This window comes from Anopheles ziemanni, chromosome 2, assembly GCF_943734765.1.
Source record: "Anopheles ziemanni chromosome 2, idAnoZiCoDA_A2_x.2, whole genome shotgun sequence".
Taxonomy (NCBI): Eukaryota; Metazoa; Arthropoda; class Insecta; order Diptera; family Culicidae; genus Anopheles; species Anopheles ziemanni.
This window is the reverse complement of record NC_080705.1, coordinates 67,330,937-67,352,966: the sequence shown is the minus strand read 5'-3', so window position 1 is coordinate 67,352,966 and position 22,030 is coordinate 67,330,937. Positions and strand designations below refer to the sequence as shown.

Sequence of the window (22,030 nt, the reverse complement as noted above, 5' to 3'; positions counted from 1 at the left end):
ACAATAGTAGTTTATCGACATGCATACCATACACTGTACCAGAGTAAGTTAGCAATATAAAATGAGACAAAAAGTTACTACTACTTACAAAACTATCGTCAAATATGAAGTGCTCCACCTCCACCAATAGAAATCCACCTCAAGTGGTGAATACCTTTGCAAACGATGAACAATAAAGAAAGGTTAAAGAAAACAATAGTTTCGATTGATATTTGCACGACTTATAATACAATATATACAACTAATAACTTATAAAAATACAATATAGTATGAGACATTGTATAATACTATCGGTATATACAAGGTCAATATAAAATATCACAATGAAAAGACAATATAAAGCAAAGCCATTGGAAATAGAATGCTCATGTTTAATAAAGATCAGAACCTTCTAACCTCAATCTTGTCCTATCCTGCGCTTAGCTTACCTCATCGATATTGCGATATTCGACGCTCCCATTTATCGTCAAATTCGCATGGGGTAATCAGTTCTGCGAGTCATCGAGGAAAAAACGACCGTAATGTAAACTTTTCGCATCAGAATTTAGTTTCATATCAAATCTGCAGAACTTGCTTAATAAGCAAAAGTTTCGTTAAAAATTATATTTCAAGAATTTAATCCGGCGGAGAAGAATAATATACAATTTGGAACAACGTAGTATGTTGTCACTACTACATTTCAATAAGATATATTATATTCGGTTTGAGAAAAACCACTACAGACTCAGTCTCAAACTAAGCGGATTTTTTTTAACGATACGTGAAATGAGCAAATAAAAAAATGGAATGGTACAAAAGTAACATTTCTATTCAATGGTATATTTAGTCTATTAAGACTTTCTGTCTAATTTGATTCTGAGAACTATCAATAAATGTTACTGAAAAATGCATTGCATGTACTTGTACAAGATTGTTTGTCCTATCATTAGCCACAATTGGTTAAATACGCATGTTTCCATGTCATTGCCATGAGCAGAATGCTTTACATGGTTTTTATGCCTAAAATAACTCAGAATTTTACCTTTACTCTGGTTTCATCTCGCTCTCTTCCTCTAACTCTGCATATCTCTCACTCTCTCGCTCTTTCTTAAATACTATGCGTGCTAATATTGTGTCCTGGCTCGACAAACTACTTCTCTTGTGGAGAATGTAATGTTAATAGAATATTATTATATCATACAACTTAGGGCTTGTTACATACATAAATTTTGCATTATCATATTCCATTAGTCGATTTTTTACAAGCACATAGAGTTTAATAAATGAATTGAAAAACTATAGCCGATCTATCAGATTGTTCGCCTGATCTAGAAGAGCCGGAGTTTTGATCGGATAATGGATAAAGTTGAGACTTTGGTGAATATCCATATTGGATTGCCTACAAAACTGATGTAAGCTCTGCTCAATGCCTTTAGGAACGCTCCTCCCAGCCATTTTTAGCAACCTCACGCACACTATCAAATGTATCGCATGAGCAACGCTGAACGAGGCATTGCTTGATGGTAAATGTACATCATATACGCTCTTCGTATAGCTGTCGGAAAACCGATAGCGTCTTGTATTAGTTTAGCGATCTAGGTCATATAAGTTGCTCATATACGCATTATTACTTAGTTTTAACAAGATTCGACAATCAAATCGAATGCGAGACAACATTAATGAGAAAATAATATCTATATAATGCCATAAGTACTACTGTACTGTATAACTGGAAATTGTATTAGCAAATCTTGTGTAGTACAAGCAACTCAATCTCGATAACGCAGAATCAGATTGAGAAAACAACCTTATGCCGTGGACGAACATTCAATCGTCAGATGTGGGTGCTATTGCTGTTGTTGTTATCAGCGTTAGGCAATACTGTTTACAGTAATCAAAAAAGAAATCTCTCCGCCATGGGGATTTGTTTGTATGTAGTAATAATATTATTAATCCTTAATACGAAAGCAAACTATAACCGACTTCAAAAGTACTATGAAATTTATAAACATATAAAACATGTTAATAAGCATGCAAAAACAAACAAATAGTTAAGTGACATAAATAATGAAGAGGTATACTACTCACCAAATTAGTTTAATTCCAATCACGAAGTAACGCAATGTAAAACACGTCTGCACTCCTCACTGGTTGCACTAACACTAGCGATATTTTTGGATATTTTTTCAGCGTCACATGTTTCGTATGATCATCCGAACGCGGCACGAAGTTTGACAACTGCTCATGTAAAAAGCCGGGATATAATCAAAGGTAAGCAGATTCAGCTGTCACCCGTGGGTTTTATCACAATCGATCGCAAAAGCAAAGCCCGAAAGTACGAATGGCCGAGTTAATCTCCCATAGTTATAATAATTAATAACCCCTTAGAAATAATTTCACATCTCTATCGTTCTAAAAACAATAATGTTTAGCGCAAAATACTGTTTTTGATGTGGTTTCGATAAGTTTTATTGTTAAATTGGACTCTACACGGTTCTCTGTTGTTTTGTTTGTTGTTTCTCTTGTCGTGTTAGCAAAACCAACACATGCGCAGTTGATGTAAAATTGATTATTTTTCTACTTTCGTTTTGAAGTTAAACTTTGTTGTTTTTTATTCATGAACAGTTTAAAAACTTTATACTTCTACACAAATGTTCAATATGTTCACTTACAAAAATGCTCCTGCAATAAGTAAGCGCATGCACACTTTAACACACTTTAAATAAAGAAAAACTTAACCCCACTTTACGTGGGACTATGCGGCAAGGTACAGTATAACGTCGATTATGCAAGGTGTTTGAGACCCGGAGTACCCCGGATAATCTAATTCCACGGGTAACCGGGCCTTCAAACAAATGCATGTCAGATATTCGTTTGTAGGAAAGAGTTTAGTTTAGAAGGAATATACACAAAACATATCAATATTAATTATTACATTTAAAAAAGTTAAATTACTTTATACACAACTTTAATTAAAAATTACGTAGTTTGATTTTAAAATGTTGAAATTTGTCAAATTAACTTGTTTGGGCCCAAAGTAATTCCTGTAGCAACAATTTTTACCAATCAATGTCGTGAAAAGTTCAAGATAGTTACACATTTGTCAGTACCACGGATAGTCCGACCTCAGACAATCGATGTTGCACTGTTCAAAATGACTCAGATAGAATATTTTTGACCAATTGGCTACTGCAGCGCACCCATGGTGCAGCGTTCTGACGGATAAATCAAAACAAAAACAAACCGTACCGAATCCTCAAATGCGGTTAGGTAATTGTTTATTCAGTTGTTTTGAGTGAAATTGTTTAAAAAGAATAAAAAATGATCCTGAGATTATTTGGATCGTTGGGAAAATCTTGCAGTACACCGATTTCTTCTATTTTACGCTCTGTTCCGAAGAGTTCGGCCCGTTCGACAGTCACAAATTCGGCCCGTTCGACATGCCGGTTGCATTCGACACAAACTGCAACACGCGTTTACGATATAAATACCAAAGTTCCCAAGGATGTGATGTTGTTCAAATACGAAAATCCACGATTTTTCAAAGTACTGAACATTTTTGCTGTTTCGCAGTTTCTTTTCTGGGGTTATCTGTGCCATTTCTCATACACTACGCTTAAAGATGCCCCTGTTGACGAAACAAGTACTGAGAGTTTGCCATGGTATAAGCGAATCAATCTAGGAGAAAACAAGTATCGCAACAGTATCGCTATAATGTGCTTCTGCATAGGTATGGATGGATATTAACAATAACGACAACAACGAAAACTTTACATTAAATTAACTTTTTCTGTTCCACGCAGGTTACGGTGTTTTGTTTGCATCCTGGATGTTCACGCTACGTTCCGTGCGCTATTTGGTGCTGCGAAAGGGTGGAAGCGAAGTGAGCGTAGTTACTTATGCACCCTTCGGAACGAACCGAATAATGGACGTTCCGCTGAAATATGTCTCAGCACAGGAGTCCCGGGAGGCAGCCCGCGTCACTGTTCCTATAAAGATCAAGAATCGGGCTCTCTTCTACGTACTTGATATGCGTGGCGAGTTTACAAATGCGAAACTGTATGACTACACCGTAGGATTGAGTAGGAAACTTAAGTAATCAATTTGTATCTAAAGAAAAAGAAAACAAGCAAATTTAGTTCACCATAGTTCAAGGTCGGTAAAGTATATTTCTTAATAATGACATGGAATTCCGTTACATCCGAATGATCAGTAAATCGGTTCTGGCTTTTGTGTCAGCAACAGCCCAAAGCGCTTCTTGATGATGATGCGATGGCGGGAGTACTTATCCTCTGGCGAGAACCGTGCCGGGTGAGCCGATTGTGTGGGACTGCCGGCGTTGTTGTGTTTCTGTGAAAAGCGAAGTCGGTTAAACACAAATTCTCAGCAAAAGTTTTTAGTTTCATACCTTCAATGTGTAGACACGTTCGCCGTTTTCTTTTAAATCGTACATAAGATACATTTTGGTAAGGTTTTCTGGGGATTATAGAAAATCAGCGTGGTTCTGTGTTGATCTTTTGAGAAGCACGTTGTTTGTGAGTGATGATAGATACTAGTGTTGGCAATATCGGGATTCGGAAGACTCGTCCCTTGACGGTTCCTAAAGGATTGGAACCGACGGATTCGGATCAGATATGATTCGCTAGGTTGGATCAACAGACGGGGTAGGTTCATCCCGAACAATTCGCATTGATTTCATTAGAAAATTCCCTTAACACGTTGCGTACCAAGCGTTTTAGCACAATTTTTAGTACATTTTTTTTAATTACAATTTATTCATAATATTTGTTAAACCGATTGTTTTCGAAGGCCAAGCAAAAACTTAGCTTCCCAAAAAAATTATATAAAATATTAAAATAATTTTTATGTTGCATTTTCATTTATTTATGGGTCAAACACTTTTTAGAACTAGAACTGCTGTCACCCATATTTGGGTGACACGGTACGGAACGTGTTAACACGTTCATTGCCAAGCGTTTTTAGCACACTTTTTTATGAAATTTGTTTATATAATGTATAAAACCGACAGTTTTCTAAGGCTAAGCAAAGACTTAGCTAGCCAAAGAATTAGTTTTTAATATTAGTATAATTTATTTATTGTATTTTACTTAACACGTTGCGTACCGCGTCACCCAAATATGGGTGACAGCAGTTTTAGTACAAAAAAGTTTTTGACCTATAAATAAATGAAAATGCAACATAAAAATTATTGTAATATTTTATATAAATATTTTGGGAAGCTACGTTTTTGCTTGGCCTTCGAAAACAATCGGTTTAACAAATATTATAAACAAATTGTAATTAGAAAAATTGTACTAAAAATTGTGCTAAAACGCTTGGTACGCAACGTGTTAATGGACAAAAAGTTTTTAGAACTAATGACAGCAGGCTGTGTCCCTGTACTAAATTAGCCATTTCTTACATATTTTTCAAGAAAAGCCAGAGAAGACTGCCATTTAGTCTCGTGCTGTTTCAATTTACTGAGAAGAGGATAGTGTATTTTTCTGATTTTTTAAGTAAATCATTAAATTAATTCAACAAATCATAGAAATAATGCATACGCATGATATGACGGATAGGGATTGGAATTCAGAGATTCGGATTTAACGCCGGATTTGATCCGAGTTCCTTAAGGAATTTGATTTTCCCACCACTTATAGAAACGCTTGACGTTTCTTTGTCGACAAAGTTGTACTAAAAACATTTTTGATAAAATTTGTTCATAAAGTGTACTAAATCAACCGGTTTCGAAAATCAAGCGAAGACTTAACTTTCCAAAAGATACATACTGGTATTTAATATAGCCTATAACTATATTAGCGTAGTGCCCTGATGAAGATTTCTGATGCCATCTGCGGAACGGGAGACATGGCACTCAACAAGTGATATGTTATTTTTTCAAACATCGCCGATGAATTTCCGTTCGGAAGGAAAACCTTATGATATCAGTTTCATGAGTTTTTGAATTGATTCAGTTTATTTTCATATTTTACCCTCCTGCACCCGCATTATGCTGCTATCGTTACCGCTTAAAACTTAAAAACTAGTACTGTCTACCAAAGCTACGGAAAATGAAATAAACCATAGTGCATCCAATAAAAAAACATTTTACGATACATAATCCGAAATTATCCTGCAAACCCATTTTCTCAGCTAAAACTACCGAACGAAACTATACAACGTGGGTTTTCGTCTCTCTAGACTTAAATATCCGTTGCTTTACGACATAAAACATTGATCTAAAAAGAAGAAATACAACAGAAAGTGGCTAGACGAACCAGAAGTTAACACATTAAACTGTTCTAAAAGAGGATTATTGAGGCCGAACTCAAAAATAACGTCTTATTTCGTTAAAATCCTAGTCCTTTTTAAAACGAAATATGATCTCTGTAAGAAATGCTTCGCTTGTGATGCAACTTGTTTCATCTTTGGTAGAGAAGAACTTTTTTCCAATTGGTAGTCGAACTATAACAAAAAATGCTGCACCACGGTGGAAGTATGGCGCGTAAAAATTAAACAAAAGAAGCCGACAAATAAATACTCCCTTCCCACCAGACAGGTGGAAAACATTCGCATATCTTTAGTATTGTATATCTAGCATGTTTGACTTAAGATATTGGATCACTATGTCTCGATTCGTTTTTTTTGTCTGCTCTTTCTCCTCTTGTCGTAGATTACTAATAATTGTGACTAAGTATTGTTTTGCTCTATTCGAAGCTGCTGAAATGGAAAGCACACACATGGAACACACATACCATTCCTTGCGATTATGTCGTCCTTAAACGCTCGCAGCGATTCCGGGCGCAATGTTATCGCACGAGTTTCGTCCTTCGTTGGCAAATCACATGTTTTCTGCCGCTTTGTATTGGCTTATCTTTCGATACCTGTTTATGGATGATACCGGGCTACGATTATCGATAGCTGGGCTCGCTCTCTCGAGCCTTCCCCACAAAATCATGACGCTTCACTTCCCGTGCGTCATGCGGTCCCTTGTTACTTGGTAAATTAGTTTACGTTTGCTTTGTTTCCCTTTCCTTGTTTTTACAGCTTACGACCATCGTTAACCTATGCCTATTGGTTTTTCTAAGTATGAATGATTGTGCCTCCCAGTTTCCTCCCGGGATGGTAAATGTTTCTTATTGGGTTTACTTTTGTTTTGCCTAGCTTATATTCGAAAATAAAGAAATAATACAAAACCAAAATAAAATTGCCTTATCCGAATCGTCCTTGGCTGGAACACTTGTTTAGAACGCAGTTTCTCTCCCTATCAGACGTGCTCATGTTACCCCTAAGCTCTTCGGCACAAACTAATAAGAATGAGGGCAGTTTTTTTTGGTTTGACGTGCCCTAACCTACTGCGAACAGGTGATGTATTGTGATGTGTATCGTTTCCCTTCCTTCCTTCCTACTTCAATTTTCCCTAATGTGTGCTGATACCGTTTCTACAGCAATTTCTGATTTAGTTTAGATATTTTCCTTCTTCTGTTCACGCAGTTAACCGAAACTAACAGGGGTACTTTTCTTTCTTTTCCTACCGCAAACTATCTCTACCACTTGCGCTCAATATCACAATCGCACCACCATGGGCTTCGCAAAATACCAGTCTTCCGAGCGAACTTTCTCCAGCAACGGCAGCGCAGCCAAACCAAGCCAGAGAGTGACAGATACGAAGGACTGGATACCGTTGGGGGGCAGAGGGACAAAGGGTGTCGAAAGTGTCCGCCAGCGCGCGTAAGAACTACAGCGTCGCAAGAATGCGCGTAAACCCGAAGCAAGCGGACACGATCGTCTGACCGACGCCCCAGATCATCGCGACGATCGGGGACATCTGGAAGCTGGACGCTCGATGTACAAAGGCAATGACGGTACTGCTGACGACGCCACCGGTCGCCGGCGACAGGACGCCCATCACGAATATGAAGATGGAAAAAAAGCGCCCGAATTTGTGCTTCCGCAGCGTCACGAACGCGATCACGGCGGCGCACGTGTGCACGAAGATGGAGGAGAAGAGTGCCCACAGGAAAATGTGGTACCACATCTCCACGAAAGTTGCAAGCGAGGACGTACCGACCCCCCGCAGGCCAATCACATTCGCTATCGTGTCCAGCCCCGAGGAGTGGCCACCTTCCTGGCCATTCAACATCGCTGGTGTGCTTGGTACCTTCGGCCGTACGATCCTTTGCGGTACGCGCGACTTAGTGGCTGGATATTTTTTTCTCGCTTGATTCTTTTCGATTCGGTGCGTTGCAGTACAATCACGATACATTCATCGTAGGACGAGGACCAGACGAAAACTATCGGAAACTATCAAACAGTGGGCAAAGTTGCCTCCTTTCATGCAGCGACAAACAGATTCAAAACTATACTGCACTGTGATGAATTCGCAGCGTCCACCAAATTCAGCAATCCTAAATCTACAACCACTCAGCCCGGTTTCTCAATTCACGATGGCACCGATAGGTAGGGATTAGGTGCAAAGAACGATGTTCGATGGAAACAACAATCTGGTCGCTGAACTTCTTATTTTCTCCTCGCACCGCTTTCTTTGTCGCTCTCGATCGATGGCCTAAGATTTGACGTTCGTTGCGGGCTCTTCCACCGGGTAGTGCTAATGCTACGGTGCTATTGTCTAGTAGAGAATATTCTGCCGAGGCGATTGAAATTGACGTATGCTTCTTAAGCGTCGAATGGGATGTCCGCGACGACACTCCCTCCGATGGTTTCAAATGAATGGGCGCGGAAGTTGTCCTCAGCCACGGTGTCAACAAAGATAGACTGTTACCGTTATGGTCCCGTACGGCAATAGATGACGCGACCGGAACGACGTGAGAAGCTGTTGCTGATAATGGTCGCAGCAGATAGTGCGATAGTAACGCACCACTGTGCACCATTGTGTGATTCTGGAAAAAAAACGGATGGAGGATGATAGAAGTTTCATTATTTAATGCAATTAGAACTTGGTGGTGGCACAGAAAATGCAAAGGAGTAGTGCACAGCATGCTCTGATATTTCAACCAATTCGACACACCTAGGTGCTGGAGTTTCTAATTCATCCAAGTGTGCAAGTCTTTGGAGAATTTTAGCATGCACTCAGAAATATTGGAGTATTTATGGTGGCCTAATAACCAAATTATACCTTTGTATCAGTATGTAGGTCGGCTTCGGTATCTTCCATAGGCGTCATCCGTTGAATGCTCCATTTATTATTGCCAGATGACTAACACGACGATGGTTTTAGTAAACGGGATTGGAAGAACGAGAATAGGGCTCTCTAATGTCCCTAGCTTATTTTTGTTGGCGCTTGGCGAGGAACTTTGATGACGATCACGGATAGCACGGTCACACACTAATAATTTGTAGTTTTGCGCAGTAGTGGCGGGAGTCACTTTTGTTACCTTGTCGGGTTTTAGTGCTCTTTTTACACTTCCTTGCGACACACTGGCCTTTATGGAGCACTAATTACATACCCTTCCCCGTAAACCTCCGGTAACAATGAATGTTGCTGTTTCTACTGCTCCACCCAAAGACTCATCCGTGCTTTAAAACCTTTCACTTTCCAATCGATCCATTCGAACCCCCAAACTAGTTTCTTTTGCTTTAGACGGTGAGCTCGTCTTCGCAGTTGATTTTCTTCGGGTAAATCTGCATATCTCGTCAGATCATGCACACGGGGTTTGATTTACCGTAGATCGTATTGGCGACCTTTGCACTGTGTATTTTTCACCACCTTGAAGGCCAAACAGAAAAAAAACATGTAGGGATCTCCTCAAAACACCGAAGGCATCGAACAGCACGTCATGTAGGCGGAGTACTTTGTTACGGTACTGTGAATGATGGCGCGGCAAGCAATAGAATGGGCAATGTATCAGAGTCACCGAAAGGCCATTGACGATTTAATTAAAAACAGACAAAATATGTTGGTTGATCGACAAACTAACGAAAATCCTGAATACTCTGCTCGTCGCTGACAGGAAAGTGGTTTGTTTTTGGGATGTGAAAACTAGTGTGGCGAGGTAGGAGCTGGATTGTATGGATCACTCCGATCCCTAGTTGAATGTGAATCGCTTTTAATAAATCGGGATTCATCGTGGATAAGAAGTAGGAACTTAAAACAAATAGACTTTAGACGTTCAAACGAATGAGCTTGTTCAACTACATTATATATAGTAATTTTAAAGAAACACTGACCTGTTTTCTTACTTCCTGGTTGTTCATGCTTGACTGTACAGTCGATTGATAATCGACTAAATGCCGCTGTAAAAAATATTCGATCAAATCGTTCCGACGTTGACAGATGTCAATCTCAAACGACCAACTTTTTTTGTCAAACTTAGCTTCTTCGTAGTCCTGATTAATCGAGGTGATTCTAGATTTATCAACCCCTGCAAGTGTTAGCTCGTAATCCGGTGGAATCCTGTAAACCCTTCCACTGCCAAACGCCGAATAAAAAGATTGCAACGGTGAGCAGCTGCAGGGCCATAATTTTTCATTAATAACAAAGGTATGCAATAGCAAGTGAATGCCGAATCGGAGATGCGAAGCAGGTTGCTCGTGTAAAATCTTATTGGAAGGAAATTTCATTCATCATTGTGCTCAACTGTTCTGATAATTCATTCATGCGTTTTAGTTTGCCGGCATGAACCAAGAAGATTACCCTAGCGACAGTGATGCTAGTGACGAGGACTTCCGCCCAGACAAAGAGGAATCCAATACCGGAAGTGAATCGGGTTCGGAGGATGATGAGGTTCCGGAAAATAACGAAGAAAGTAAAGGAACTAAGCGTAAGCGTAAAGGCAGCACAGTACGAGCAAAGAAAGTAAAAGCTGCCAGTAAGGCAGCTGAAGAAACAAACGAGAATAATGTCGATGAACTGGACGAAGAGGAAGAGAAACGAAGGACAGATGCACTATGGGCAAGTTTTCTTGGTGGTGACACCAACGCCAAAGAAAGTTCAACTAGCAGCAAAAGCAACAGCATTTCCGGTGGCACTAGTTCTAAGAAAGAGGAGTTGAAAACAAAACAGACCGTCAAACCGTCCCCTACATTAAATTCCAAACCCCAAGAGAAGGAAAAACCCACAGTGGCCCAGCTGTTCGAGTTTGCCGGCGAGCAGGTAGTTGTATCGGACGAAGGCAGTAAATCCGACAGTCCTGCCGATGCCGAGAAAGCGACCAGCAGGCCGGCAGTGTCTGCAGTGTCCAGCTTTCCACGAAGAAGTGGTAGCAGTGGCGGTGGTCTGGGAGCAGTATTAAATCAAATAAATAAGAAAAATAAGTTAACCACGTTGGAGAAAACGAAACTCGATTGGACTAGTTTCAAGCAAAACGAAGGTATTGCGGAAGAGCTACAAACGCACAATAAGGGAAAGGATGGGTTCCTGGAGCGCCGAGACTTTCTCGAGCGTACGGACCTACGTCAGTTTGAAATTGAAAAATCGTTTCGGCAAACGAAACGAAGTAACCGATAATGATGATGCTTTTAAATCCAGCCTCCCGCAAGTGAAGCTCAGAATCATGTTCGCCGATGCGATTGAACGTAACATATTATTTCACCCTCGTAACATACCACTTATGCATAATGGAACATTTTTAAGATAAGCTAGCCTACGAATTCAATCTTAACTCGTAATTATATGACAATGAATGTACCGAAGCACTCAGCCTACAAAGTAAATAATAAAGAAATACAATTTTAATATAGCGAGTTTCTTTTTTATGCTCCATCGAAGAGACATGCTGCTTAAGAAATATCTCGAATATTATGACGTTGTTTTATTTAGCTATTTACTTATTTCAGTTAGGATGGTCTGGTCCTCTAAAAATGAATCCTGTTTTACATTCTGAACATACATACTGAAAGGATATGAAAATGAATCCGTTTGAGAAATATTTTGTTCAATACCACATCAACATTTACAATATTATTTTGTAAAGTTAATTTCAAGTTCAAATAAAATTTGTTATATTTAAAAGTTTCATCTATAAATAATATTTATTATTTACTATTCCCATTGACCATTATTTAGTAAAATATGTTTGATTGTAAACGCACGTAAGCAATTTAAGGATCCAAATAAGATTGTAAGCAAAATTCTAATGTTGTTTACTCATAGACTACGATGACTTTGGTTTTCCAAATGCCGTGCAAATGTTCAAATAAACAAACCACAAACAAGACACCCATCTTCAGTACCATATCTTTTGCGCTCCGTGGAATAATATTTCCCCCTTCGAATTGATTGGCTGGTGTTTTGATTTTGATAACGTTCCCGTGCAATTAGCAGCACCGGCTCACAATTACACCTTACGCCAACCGGTTGATGTGTGGTAAATGGTAGGCGGCAACGGTCATATGATACAATGGCGCGAAATATCTGTTCAAACGCTTCGCACAAATAGGTCACAAACAACAACAACTTCCGTCCAAAAAAATAACAATAAAACAACAATAAGGGTGAAGCTTAATCCGAGGTCGCTTTTTGAACCATTTTTGATAATCGTCCGATAAGCTCAGTCGGTTTTCTTCCCAGCGCCAGATAAGCTTCATAGAAGAGTTTCCTCGCTGAACAACAGAACCCCGGGAACGCTTGCTATGCGCATGATAGCACGTGTTACCTAACCAAATCGCGAAGCAACACATAAAAGTTTGTGTCGCTTAGAATGTTTTATGACCTATACGCTATGCAACTTTCTTTTTTGGAAGGTTAAGCGATACGGCTGTCGTCAAGAGTGCGTCAAGTGGTTTATCATCTGATGCATATTCCATATTTATCATTTACTTTCAGGAGGCAAGACAATGAGAAGCTGGAAGCGAAGAGTAAAACCGTTCGGTGCAATTGACTGACAACGTGCTGTCAATCAGCGTGCTGTGTGTTTCTTTTTTTTCAGCGTCTCCTGCTAATTTTGTCGACAACAACGACGATGTTCGCTTCTTCCTTTATTTGATGGAAAACGATCGGAAAATGAACCACAAACGAGAGTAAGCTACGTTTGAAAGTCTTTCAAAAATGATCATTTAGATATTGTAAATTTTGAATCCTTAGCGATCGCATACAAAGATCACGCCACACATTTTTTCAAAGGCTGGTATTTCGGCTTCGGAGGAAAATTGTGTAATGGTTTTTGCCATTTACGTCATAAATAATTTCGTCATTTACTTTCGACATATTCCTACAACAAAAGCATAGTGTCATTATCAAAATGGATGTCATATGATGAATGCTTTTAATTTCCCCAGATTTTCGATCGGTCGTTCTTAGGACTCGCATGCCCTACCGAGGAATTTCCAAGAAAGTAAACATAGCCGGTTTTGACAAACCGGTTTTCGGCGGAATCACCGAACTGGTCGAGCCAAACTTTTGTTATGGTTTACACTATCAGGATTCCCTTCACAAGAGAATATGCATGCAACATAATGGGAAGAAAATGATCGTACCGGAAGGCGTGCTGGGGGAAGGTGAATTCGCTTATCTCGGTTGAGCTTCGCACACAGGCACAGGACCTCGCGGGTGGACTATGCGCCGCCAAGACGCCAGTGAGGGTGTGCGTCCGCGCGCACATTTAAAGAGCCCACTGCACATGAGTCACCCGCGCGTCGTAAACTATGTGTGGCTCGCGAGGTCGCGTGCACACACATGGGGCATCGGGGGAGGGGCGCGAGGGACGTACGGACACAACAACGGGCCGGCCCGAAAAAAGGTCGCGCGAGGAGCCGATAGACTCGAGATCCCCTGCGGAGTTTCCTTTTGTTGTTGACGTCGTCCAGTGGGATGTTGCCGCTGACGGGCGCACACGACCACAGAGGCGTGTGCGACGGACGCGATTGGACGCAACCTGGAGGTGCGTCCAACCTGCCTCGGTGGTGGTGGTGATTGCAAAGGGCTTCAGCGAGACGTCGTCGGTCGTCAGTCGCTGATAAGCGGACCGTCTGATGCGATCTCGAAAGGTGCGGCGCGAGGCTCGGCTCGGAAGGCGAGCGAGACGGAACGACCGCGAGTGCGCGGCCCCGATGGAGGCGCCACGCGAGAGCTGGACGCGCGGCGCGGAGGCTATCTGGAGTTGTGCAAAACGAGAGAGACGTTAAATTACCCCACCGTCCGGGCATGTGGCTTCAGTCGTTGAACGAGAGTCGCGAAGAGATCACATCGGGAAAAACAAATCGGAATTTGTGCGCTTGAGATTGCCTTGCAGACAGGGACTGCGTAAATAGCACTTGAAGAAAAGGATTCACAATAAAAAGTACTTCTCATTGAGCATCCCAAAGTGACTTAAGTGCCAGCTTTTCGAACGCGTTTCTTCAAGAGTACCCAGCTACCGGAGGGCGCGATAAGTCGGTGGGGGATTTCTAGAGGATTCTACTGAGGTAAGCTTTTAATTCCCGAGATGAGTTCGTTATCATCCCCTTCCCAAGCCTTATGCCGAGTACAAGTATGTAAAAAGAAAAGGGAAAACTGCCCTGCCCTGGGAAAGCACAAGCCAGACCCACGTGAAGAGTGTCCCATGATGAGAGGGATGTTGTTTTTCTGTTTTCGCCTTTGCTCCTCGGCGTGAAAGTGTCGACCATTTGTGTCGGCCGCAGCCACGGAATGCAGCAGATGTGCAGCACAATGCAATCGGCTCACCACGAGCCATCATGGAAACCGAAACACACACATGTTGTAAAACGGTTTCTAGTTCCAGAATTTTAAATCAAAACTGTTTTCGAAATCTATGGAGTAGAAAAGGAAGCGCTGTATTTGAGGTTTGAAAATACATCAATCATCGCAGATCGAGGATGCACACGATTTCAACGGCTTTAAAGATCATGCCGTGGATCGATGTCTTGCAATGTTGTTGCGTTTTTGCACTGCCCGTCCAAATGGTCCACATGTATGGTGTCTTACGAGAATGACCGTGGCTCGGAACAAATTGTTATTACAAACTGATAAAGATCGATTTGCGATGTAGGATGTTTCTGGCCGGGCGTGAGGGTGACGTTTTCCGTCCGCTTCCCCTTTTTCTGCTCGGCGGCCAATGCAAGAATGGCTCCTCATGGTCATTCCGTCCGATGAAATGAGGCAATCCTGCCAATCGAATGGTTAGATTTTATTGCCTTGTCGAACGGATCCTGTGTGCATATGTGCGTCATCATTAGCGGTTACCTTAGCAGCTAGGAGTACCTCAAGCAACGGCCTACCTAACGATCGCTGGTGCAGTAACTGCATTTGTGGTACCTGGCAGCCTACTACGATGTCTTTTAAAAGGCTGTTCAACCTACCGTACATGGCGGGGCGGTACATCTATCTGTTTGCATCCAAATAATGGTCAAAGAGAAGGAAAAAGAAATGAAAAAACCGGCTTAACTCCTCCCTTGAGTCTTCAGGGTACACACCGAAGGGTACAAAGCGGACTTACCGGGGGCTGTAAAAGGGTTGCAGAGGCACGGTAATGATAGGTTACGAATAAGTGTGCACAATTAAGACGCTGACATGTTGTGGGATAAATTTACCACAATGGTAAACTGTGCACAGGCTGCACTAGACGCGATTACGTTTTTCTTCCCCCCATCAAAGTGTGCGTTCGCGGTAATCGGATCGATGTTCTACAATCGACGTATTTTTAACATTTATATTTTATTGTCTTCGACCGCCGCAGCACATCGGAAGAGCGCCGTTTTCAACCTACGTTATCAGCGGGAAAGAACATAAAAATCATAATGACGTCGGCGGCGATCGTGGAAAACAACAACCTTAACAACAACAACAGCCATCACGACGACAACCTCAGCGACGAGCGCGGCGAAAAGTATCTGCGTGAGCTGACGAAAACCTTCACCGGCATCGACAAGCCCTTGAAGAATGCGCGGAAGTGCGAGACGCTGACCGACCTGATCGGTGAACTGCGCAAAACCTTCGACTCGGACCATGTCAACATCGAGTACGTCAACCATCTGATGCTGAGCTACCAGTCGAATCCGTCCGAGTGGCGCAAATTCGCAAAATTCGACCGTTACCGGTAAGTACTTATGGTATGCGGACACGTTGCTCTTGGATACAAATATCTCAAAGGAGGATCACAAACTCAGATAACAGGGTCGATTAAAGACAACGCGACACTCCTGGAGGCCTGATTAGATTTGCGATAATTTATAGCAGTAATCTCTTTTTTTCTTCTTACGATGAGGTTTATTGGAGTTATTGAGACATGATCCTATCGAAGGATAAAGGTCTCCATGGGATATGTTTTCTTTTCGGTAAATGGGTCTTCCGTCTTATCAACCAATCAGGTCTCTTGGCTTTGGAATCAGCTGTTGTAGAGCTTCATTTAGTCAAAGTTTAGTTTCGCTTATCACAAACAATAACTGCGCCAATGAAAGCATGATTTGTTCACCATTTAAATTTGTACATGTGGGAAAGATGAAACACAAATTTTCCGATTCCTAGATAACAGTTGATTGTCCTGTCTATATATTGGATTGGTTTATCTCACAACACGATGAGATGGTGAAAATTTCCAGCAAGTTTGCATATTTGATGATAACTAGCGTGCGTGTGTGAAGTGGTAAATGTTCAACAGCATACATATGGTTAACCATCTTGCAGCTACACGAGAAATCTGGTGGACGCCGGAAATGGCAAGTACAACCTGATGATTCTGTGTTGGAACGAGGGGCATGCGTCCGCCATCCACGACCATGCCGACTCGCATTGCTTCATGAAGATGTTGAAGGGGCAGCTGATGGAGACGCGCTTCGCTTGGCCAAAGGATGCGACGGTGAACGATGACAATGGCGCGGACATCGGCAAGGGGCAGACTGCCGATGAAGAGATCGAGTACAACGGGGATGAACTGGAGGAGTTGTCCCGCAGCACGCTGGAGACGAACGGCGTTTGCTACATCAACGACACGCTGGGATTGCACCGCGTGGAAAATCCAAGCCACACAGATGTCGCTGTATCCCTGCACCTGTACTGCCCACCGTTTGACACGTGCTCGATCTTCAACAAAGCCAACGGAAAGCGCACCAAGTGCAAGGTTACCTTTTGGAGCAAGTTCGGCAAGCGGGAGCCTATGGGTAGGTAGAGACTACTCAGATTCATAGGTAGATGTAGGAGGTAATGTTGTTCGATTTATTTTCTTTATTCCAGCATGATAACACCAGAATCGTCTGCTACATTTGCCGTACAATTCTTTTATCGACTGAACCATGGAAGTGATAGTAATAAAACATAAGTAATCAACAATTTTGCATTTCATGTAACGGTAGTCCTCTGTCGAGAAAGTGTAGAGCGGTATTTCAATTAAGATAACGTTGTGAGATTTGTTTTGTTAGATGAATTATTTGGAGAAATGAGAAAACTAGTTCTAACGGATCTATTAAATATTATTACGATTTAGAGATACTATTTGTTTTTTAATTGTCCGTATCTGAAAGAAATAAATCATCTGTTTGTTGCTCATTTTAATTGATATTTGATATGAAGAATTCCTCCAGGTGAAGCAAAAGGCAATTTAAAAAATCGGCCCCGACCAAACAATTGAAAACGAATTTCATATGAAACATTTCAATACTTGCCATAAAACCATATTTCATGCAATTTGAAATTATGGCATAGTTCTCAAGAGTATTCAAACGACGCACCAATTCCGCATGACTATTTTTCAATTCTATATCTTCGGTATGATAAGATTTTATTTTACATTTCTCTAAATAAAGAAAAGAAAACAAATAAATTTCTGACCGAAAGTTTTCTCTTTGACACATTTATGTTTTGACAGTCCAATACCACAACGAAGACTTTCTCTTTCTCACTAGCTGTTTTGGCTCGTTAAAAAAATCATAGCTTTCTCTTTCCCACTTTCGTTGTTGCTTGTTTTGGATGCGCAGCAAATTCCATCGCTGCTAGTGTTGTGAGGTGAGCGGGAGAGTTACTCCACTCGCTCAGCTCACCTCATTGAACGCGGGCTCCAGAGCAGAGTTCACCAAATAGAACGACGAGGCTCCCAACGAAAATGTTGCAAGTTTTTTTCGAAGTTTGAGGCAGAAAGTGGCACCTGAGCGAAAATAGATACTTTAGTGCAACGATTTTATTTTGAATTTGGATATCTCTTCAAAAAGAAACGCAACGAACCGATACATAATTTAAGCAATGAAAACACTCGAGCTTGTGAATGCAAAATGTAAAAAAGATCCGCTCATGTTGGTCAGAAACCATATGAATGGTAGCCTTATTTAAACTTATTTGGGACACAGAGTTTGAAAAAAGTTGGAATTTGATACGTGTTGCGAGGTACCTCGCTCAATCCGTTCACTTTTGGGAGCGGTATAGCCCACTCAACTCATGACAAAGAGCAAGTTGACCCAACACTAGTCGTAGCGGTTTCTCGTTCTTTTGCCCCGTTTGTTGTTTGTAAATTCCAAGAACATAACGTAGATTTATTGTTTACCTACCCCAAAAGTTATTTTACTCTATGTGGTGCATTGAAACGGTGATTTTAAACGGAATTATGTAATGGTATCAAAGAATGCAGTTTTATTCATAGTTAGTGCATAGTAAGTGTCGACTGGGTCAGGTGTTGGTCTTGTGCGACATGTTGTTAAAGTAGCGGAGGAAGGGAGGGGATCACAACAAAAGTGAACAAAGTGCGAGTGAGTACGCGATAGTGAGTAGGACAGGTGATCCGTCACGATGCCCGTGGTTGGTAGACCAGCGGACCTGCCAGTAGTCGGGCAGCTCTCGTGTAGGTGGGTAGATGGGGTTTCGTGCACGTTCAATCACTGATAACGTGCGGGCAGTGACTGCTTTCTTTATCTCGTCGGCATCGATCACCACCGTCCGCACTTCCTCCCGCTTCGTGCAGTGCAGTGCAGATAGTGTCTTGGCTCTCGCGTAATATCAGCGGAACATGCCAACAACAGGCCGAAATCGGTGGCAAAGCGAACACGTAGAAGATTTCAAAATGGCGATCGCGTTTGGAAAGTGTTGGGACAGCTCCTCGAGTCGAAGCCCCTGCTGAGTAGTGAGCGAGCTCCGCCGAGGGAGCTGTGTGTGAGAAACGCACACTCGTCGTCTTGATTGAAGATCGCGAGCTGTCATCGCACGTTGCTCAGGCTACTACGCGAGTGTGCAGCATCACACCGCGATCGGATCGCGGTACGCGCTGTTCTCGTGTGCGAAGAAAAGCAATCCTTTCCACTGTTGGTCAGCGGTTGCTTCAATGGTGGATATTTTTGTGTTATTGGTTTTCCCCCATTCCCCTCCTCTTTTACGGCGCACCTTGCATGCCAACACGTCGTCTGCTGAGTTGCATCGTACTCCGTTTCACCGTCGTTTCTGCCACGTTGGAGCAGGTTTCGCTGCAGCGCGTGAGACTGTTTGAAGAAAATCCCTCGCCCCCCGTCCCATGGCCCGCCGAGAACTGAAGCAAACATTCCGGCAGAGTTAATGAAAACTGTCCTTTCGGTTCATGTGACACCAATTAGCAGCGCATTGGATTGCGTCGATCCCATGGCGTCCCGTCTCCCTTTCCCTAAGCGGATCGCATCCATCCACCCGATGGTCGGGGTGTATTTGTGCGCGAAGTGAGGGCGTTTGCCTTTTTCTGCGAGGGTGCGTATGTGCGTGTGTGTGTGTGTGTGTGCGCTCGCGCGTGGGGTACACCTGCGCGCTTAAAATATTTTGCCATCTCAAGCCGTCCGTCGTCGGCACAGGTGACCTAATCGAATCGGTCAGCATAAGGTATCCGAAGGAGAACCGGACCTCCTTCAATCCGGCGTGGATTGGTGTGCGTACGCGAGAGTGCCTTGTTGAATATCGTAATCCATCCACCACGCAGGAATATTTCGGTGGAATATTTCGAATCGCGGTAGCTTCGAGGAACTGTGCCCTAACTGTGTGGGGTAGGGTTGTAGTATCATTACGTCAACATTTTGTCATCGCCCCGTCGAATGTACTACTTTTTTTCTTCTCTTTTCCGCTATCGTCATGTAGTAGTGCGTTGGGCAACTGAAACGAGCAGTCATTGTCGCCGCAAACATAAGACGTTTTATAGTGTGTTTTTATTTTTATTTTTCGAAGGTCTCGTTTCGATAAAGTTTACTTAGAAAAGACCATTTAGATACTACACAAACAGCTGGCTAAGGCGCGGATATCATTGCGTGTCCCGTTCTGTTTAGCTGACTGTGTGTGTGCAGTGTTTGTGGAAGTTTGTTTTGTTGCGCTGTGGTGGCACATTCCGTACGAAACACTGGTCCCGCGGCGGGCGATAATCGCGCGCGGAACACTAGCAATTCAATCGTAATTTTTTCAGGCCCTCCACCCCCCGCTGCCTTTTGCTATCTTTTTATTCCAACGTTTCACTCTCCTTCCCAATCCACTAGCTGGCGTCTTGTTTTGCTTCGCTTTATTTGATCGATGAATGCCCCACTGTAACAGTTTCTGGCCGGCGCGGAGAAAGTCGCGGATGCGGGAAGGATAGAACACTGCCTGCTGCGGTACGGAACAAAATCCAGGCCCCTCCTACCCCTTTGTACACGGATGCACCGGGTTGGGCATCTTCTTCGAACCTTCTCCGTCCCCAGGGCACAACTACTTCCACGAGGCGGCTGGTGCACTCCGGCCACAAATCGCCATAAACTAGCCTTCGGTTGCATTCCTGTCCCACGGCCAAGGCGCATGGCTGTGCAAGGGCAGTAGCAGCAGTAAAGGGCGAATTCACAATCATAACACCAGAATACAACCCACCCGAACGCCGCCCAGCATCACGCCAACACCGGATGATGGTTGCAAAGTGTCTGCTGTGTCCTAGCCTCCACAAGGTAAGCCGGGTAGTGGGCACCAGGCAACGGGGAAGTGAGAAATGTGTCAGGTGGCGCCTACTAAGTCCCTAGCAATAGACTCAAGCGCTTGGTCCAACTTTCCCCACCATCGTAGAAAAAAAGTGCGCACACGATCGCATGCTGCGCGGTGGCGGTGGAATCGGAAAATCGATCAGCAGAGAGGAAGAAACTCGAGTTTGTCGAAGGAAATAGAAAGACAGAAGCAAAGAAAGGAAGCGAAGAAAGTGCACCACGTGAATTCGAAGGGGGTGGTAAGATGAAAGCACACACGTGAATGGAAACGGCTATTAGTAGGTGCAAAACTGCAATCAAAACGGCGCAAATCGTGACTGGACTGGAAGGGAGGGGGCCTCCAGTTGTTCTCGTGCCTCGTACTGCATGCGCAAAAATACGGGAACTGCAACTCCTTGCCTGCCTGTGGCGGCCTTGCCTAATGACAGGAATTTAGCTTTGAAACTTTGATGCAATTACCAACACACGAGCCGAACCGGCCCAGTCGTGAACTACCCCCGGGTTGGGCATTCGTTTTCTCTGCAGATCTAGGAGGCAGATAAGACATGAATGGTGTCTTGCGCAGTCGTTTGAGATGCCACACTGCAGCCCTGTCTGTCACTGCATTTGCGATAAGCTACTTGTGGTGGAGTTTATGCCCGGGATGAGAATGTCCTCATTTGTCAGCTTATAAACACCTTTCGTTGGCAATGAGACTGAAGGAAAAAAATACTCTTCCGTTTTAGGTTGATCACATTCAAATCGGATCGGATAATGACAACATAGCAAAATTTAAAATTTTTTTGAAGTATCTGTACTCTTTATTTTTCTACTATTTGAAAATGTTTTGTAGAAAACTTGAGTACTTCTAAAAAAAATCTACTGGTGCTCGTGCATTTCTTAACCCGCGGCGATGCAGAATATTTCCATAGCTTCTTTTGAATTCGTAATTTTTAACCCCCAAAATGTTTTTCTATTTTTTTGCAATACATCTGTTGAAAAAATTTTTCTCGGTAAACTGTTTACCAAAGATATTAAAATAAAATGGATCCTTATTTTATCATTGTTGATTGTTTCACGGTAGTAAGGTTATGGGAGGTCTCTTAATATATTCTTTAATATAGAAAAAGGACCCAAGCATTGTTATTTACTTCAAAAGCGTATCATCAAGCCTAACGAAACAAGGTAAAGAGACGTTAGGATTCTTCTATTTATTTTCTATTTGCATGAATCCTCCTGATGG

At 42.4% G+C, this 22,030-nt stretch overlaps 6 protein-coding genes across 6 annotated transcripts; 3 read left to right on the top strand and 3 right to left on the bottom strand.

The window, feature by feature from the left end:
• The first annotated feature begins 19 nt into the window (after positions 1 to 19).
• Positions 20 to 4,321, top strand: LOC131294156 (transmembrane protein 223). The gene is made up of 3 exons (XM_058322201.1): positions 20 to 43; positions 3,379 to 3,709; positions 3,783 to 4,321. Exons 1-3 carry the CDS (start codon positions 20 to 22, stop codon positions 4,076 to 4,078), a joined length of 651 nt encoding a protein of 216 aa, XP_058178184.1. The 3' UTR covers positions 4,079 to 4,321.
• Positions 4,120 to 4,529, bottom strand: LOC131291488 (H/ACA ribonucleoprotein complex subunit 3). The gene is made up of 2 exons (XM_058320710.1): positions 4,388 to 4,529; positions 4,120 to 4,329 (listed from the first exon to the last, which is right to left on the bottom strand). Exons 1-2 carry the CDS (start codon positions 4,439 to 4,441, stop codon positions 4,189 to 4,191), a joined length of 195 nt encoding a protein of 64 aa, XP_058176693.1. The 5' UTR covers positions 4,442 to 4,529; the 3' UTR covers positions 4,120 to 4,188.
• Positions 4,530 to 6,064: 1,535 nt separating this feature from the next.
• LOC131293328 (transmembrane protein 170B) lies at positions 6,065 to 8,245 on the bottom strand. Its single transcript, XM_058321411.1, has one exon. The coding sequence runs from the start codon at positions 8,243 to 8,245 to the stop codon at positions 7,718 to 7,720; it is 528 nt and encodes a 175-aa protein (XP_058177394.1). The 3' UTR covers positions 6,065 to 7,717.
• Positions 8,246 to 8,381: 136 nt separating this feature from the next.
• On the bottom strand, positions 8,382 to 9,924 carry LOC131293317 (uncharacterized). Its single transcript, XM_058321400.1, has 2 exons — positions 9,116 to 9,924; positions 8,382 to 8,879 (listed from the first exon to the last, which is right to left on the bottom strand). Exons 1-2 carry the CDS (start codon positions 9,161 to 9,163, stop codon positions 8,394 to 8,396), a joined length of 534 nt encoding a protein of 177 aa, XP_058177383.1. The 5' UTR covers positions 9,164 to 9,924; the 3' UTR covers positions 8,382 to 8,393.
• Positions 9,925 to 10,311: 387 nt separating this feature from the next.
• Positions 10,312 to 11,663, top strand: LOC131294983 (craniofacial development protein 1). Its single transcript, XM_058323040.1, has 2 exons — positions 10,312 to 10,480; positions 10,607 to 11,663. Exon 2 carries the CDS (start codon positions 10,616 to 10,618, stop codon positions 11,444 to 11,446), a length of 831 nt encoding a protein of 276 aa, XP_058179023.1. The 5' UTR covers positions 10,312 to 10,480; positions 10,607 to 10,615; the 3' UTR covers positions 11,447 to 11,663.
• Positions 11,664 to 15,672: 4,009 nt separating this feature from the next.
• Positions 15,673 to 17,109, top strand: LOC131294154 (cysteine dioxygenase type 1). Its single transcript, XM_058322200.1, has 3 exons — positions 15,673 to 15,971; positions 16,559 to 17,031; positions 17,105 to 17,109. The coding sequence occupies exons 1-3, from the start codon at positions 15,673 to 15,675 to the stop codon at positions 17,107 to 17,109; spliced, it is 777 nt and encodes a 258-aa protein (XP_058178183.1).
• The last annotated feature ends 4,921 nt before the right edge of the window (positions 17,110 to 22,030 follow it).

What these genes read in the sequence shown, in the direction of transcription:
- LOC131294156 (XM_058322201.1), top strand. Translation starts at nt 20, where the DNA reads ATGCATACCATACACTGTACCAGA. An exon ending in ATACCATACACTGTACCAGA is followed by an intron (nt 44 to 3,378) that starts GTAAGTTAGCAA and finishes TCTGTTCCGAAG; the next exon opens with AGTTCGGCCCGTTCGACAGT. An exon ending in TATAATGTGCTTCTGCATAG is followed by an intron (nt 3,710 to 3,782) that starts GTATGGATGGAT and finishes TGTTCCACGCAG; the next exon opens with GTTACGGTGTTTTGTTTGCA.
- LOC131291488 (XM_058320710.1), bottom strand. Translation starts at nt 4,441, where the DNA reads ATGTATCTTATGTACGATTTAAAAGAAAACGGCGAACGTGTCTACACA. An exon ending in AACGTGTCTACACATTGAAG is followed by an intron (nt 4,330 to 4,387) that starts GTATGAAACTAA and finishes CGCTTTTCACAG; the next exon opens with AAACACAACAACGCCGGCAG.
- LOC131293328 (XM_058321411.1), bottom strand. Translation starts at nt 8,245, where the DNA reads ATGTATCGTGATTGTACTGCAACGCACCGAATCGAAAAGAATCAAGCG.
- LOC131293317 (XM_058321400.1), bottom strand. Translation starts at nt 9,163, where the DNA reads ATGACGCCTATGGAAGATACCGAAGCCGACCTACATACTGATACAAAG. An exon ending in ACCTACATACTGATACAAAG is followed by an intron (nt 8,880 to 9,115) that starts GTATAATTTGGT and finishes TTTTTTTTCCAG; the next exon opens with AATCACACAATGGTGCACAG.
- LOC131294983 (XM_058323040.1), top strand. Translation starts at nt 10,616, where the DNA reads ATGAACCAAGAAGATTACCCTAGCGACAGTGATGCTAGTGACGAGGAC.
- LOC131294154 (XM_058322200.1), top strand. Translation starts at nt 15,673, where the DNA reads ATGACGTCGGCGGCGATCGTGGAAAACAACAACCTTAACAACAACAAC. An exon ending in GCAAAATTCGACCGTTACCG is followed by an intron (nt 15,972 to 16,558) that starts GTAAGTACTTAT and finishes ACCATCTTGCAG; the next exon opens with CTACACGAGAAATCTGGTGG.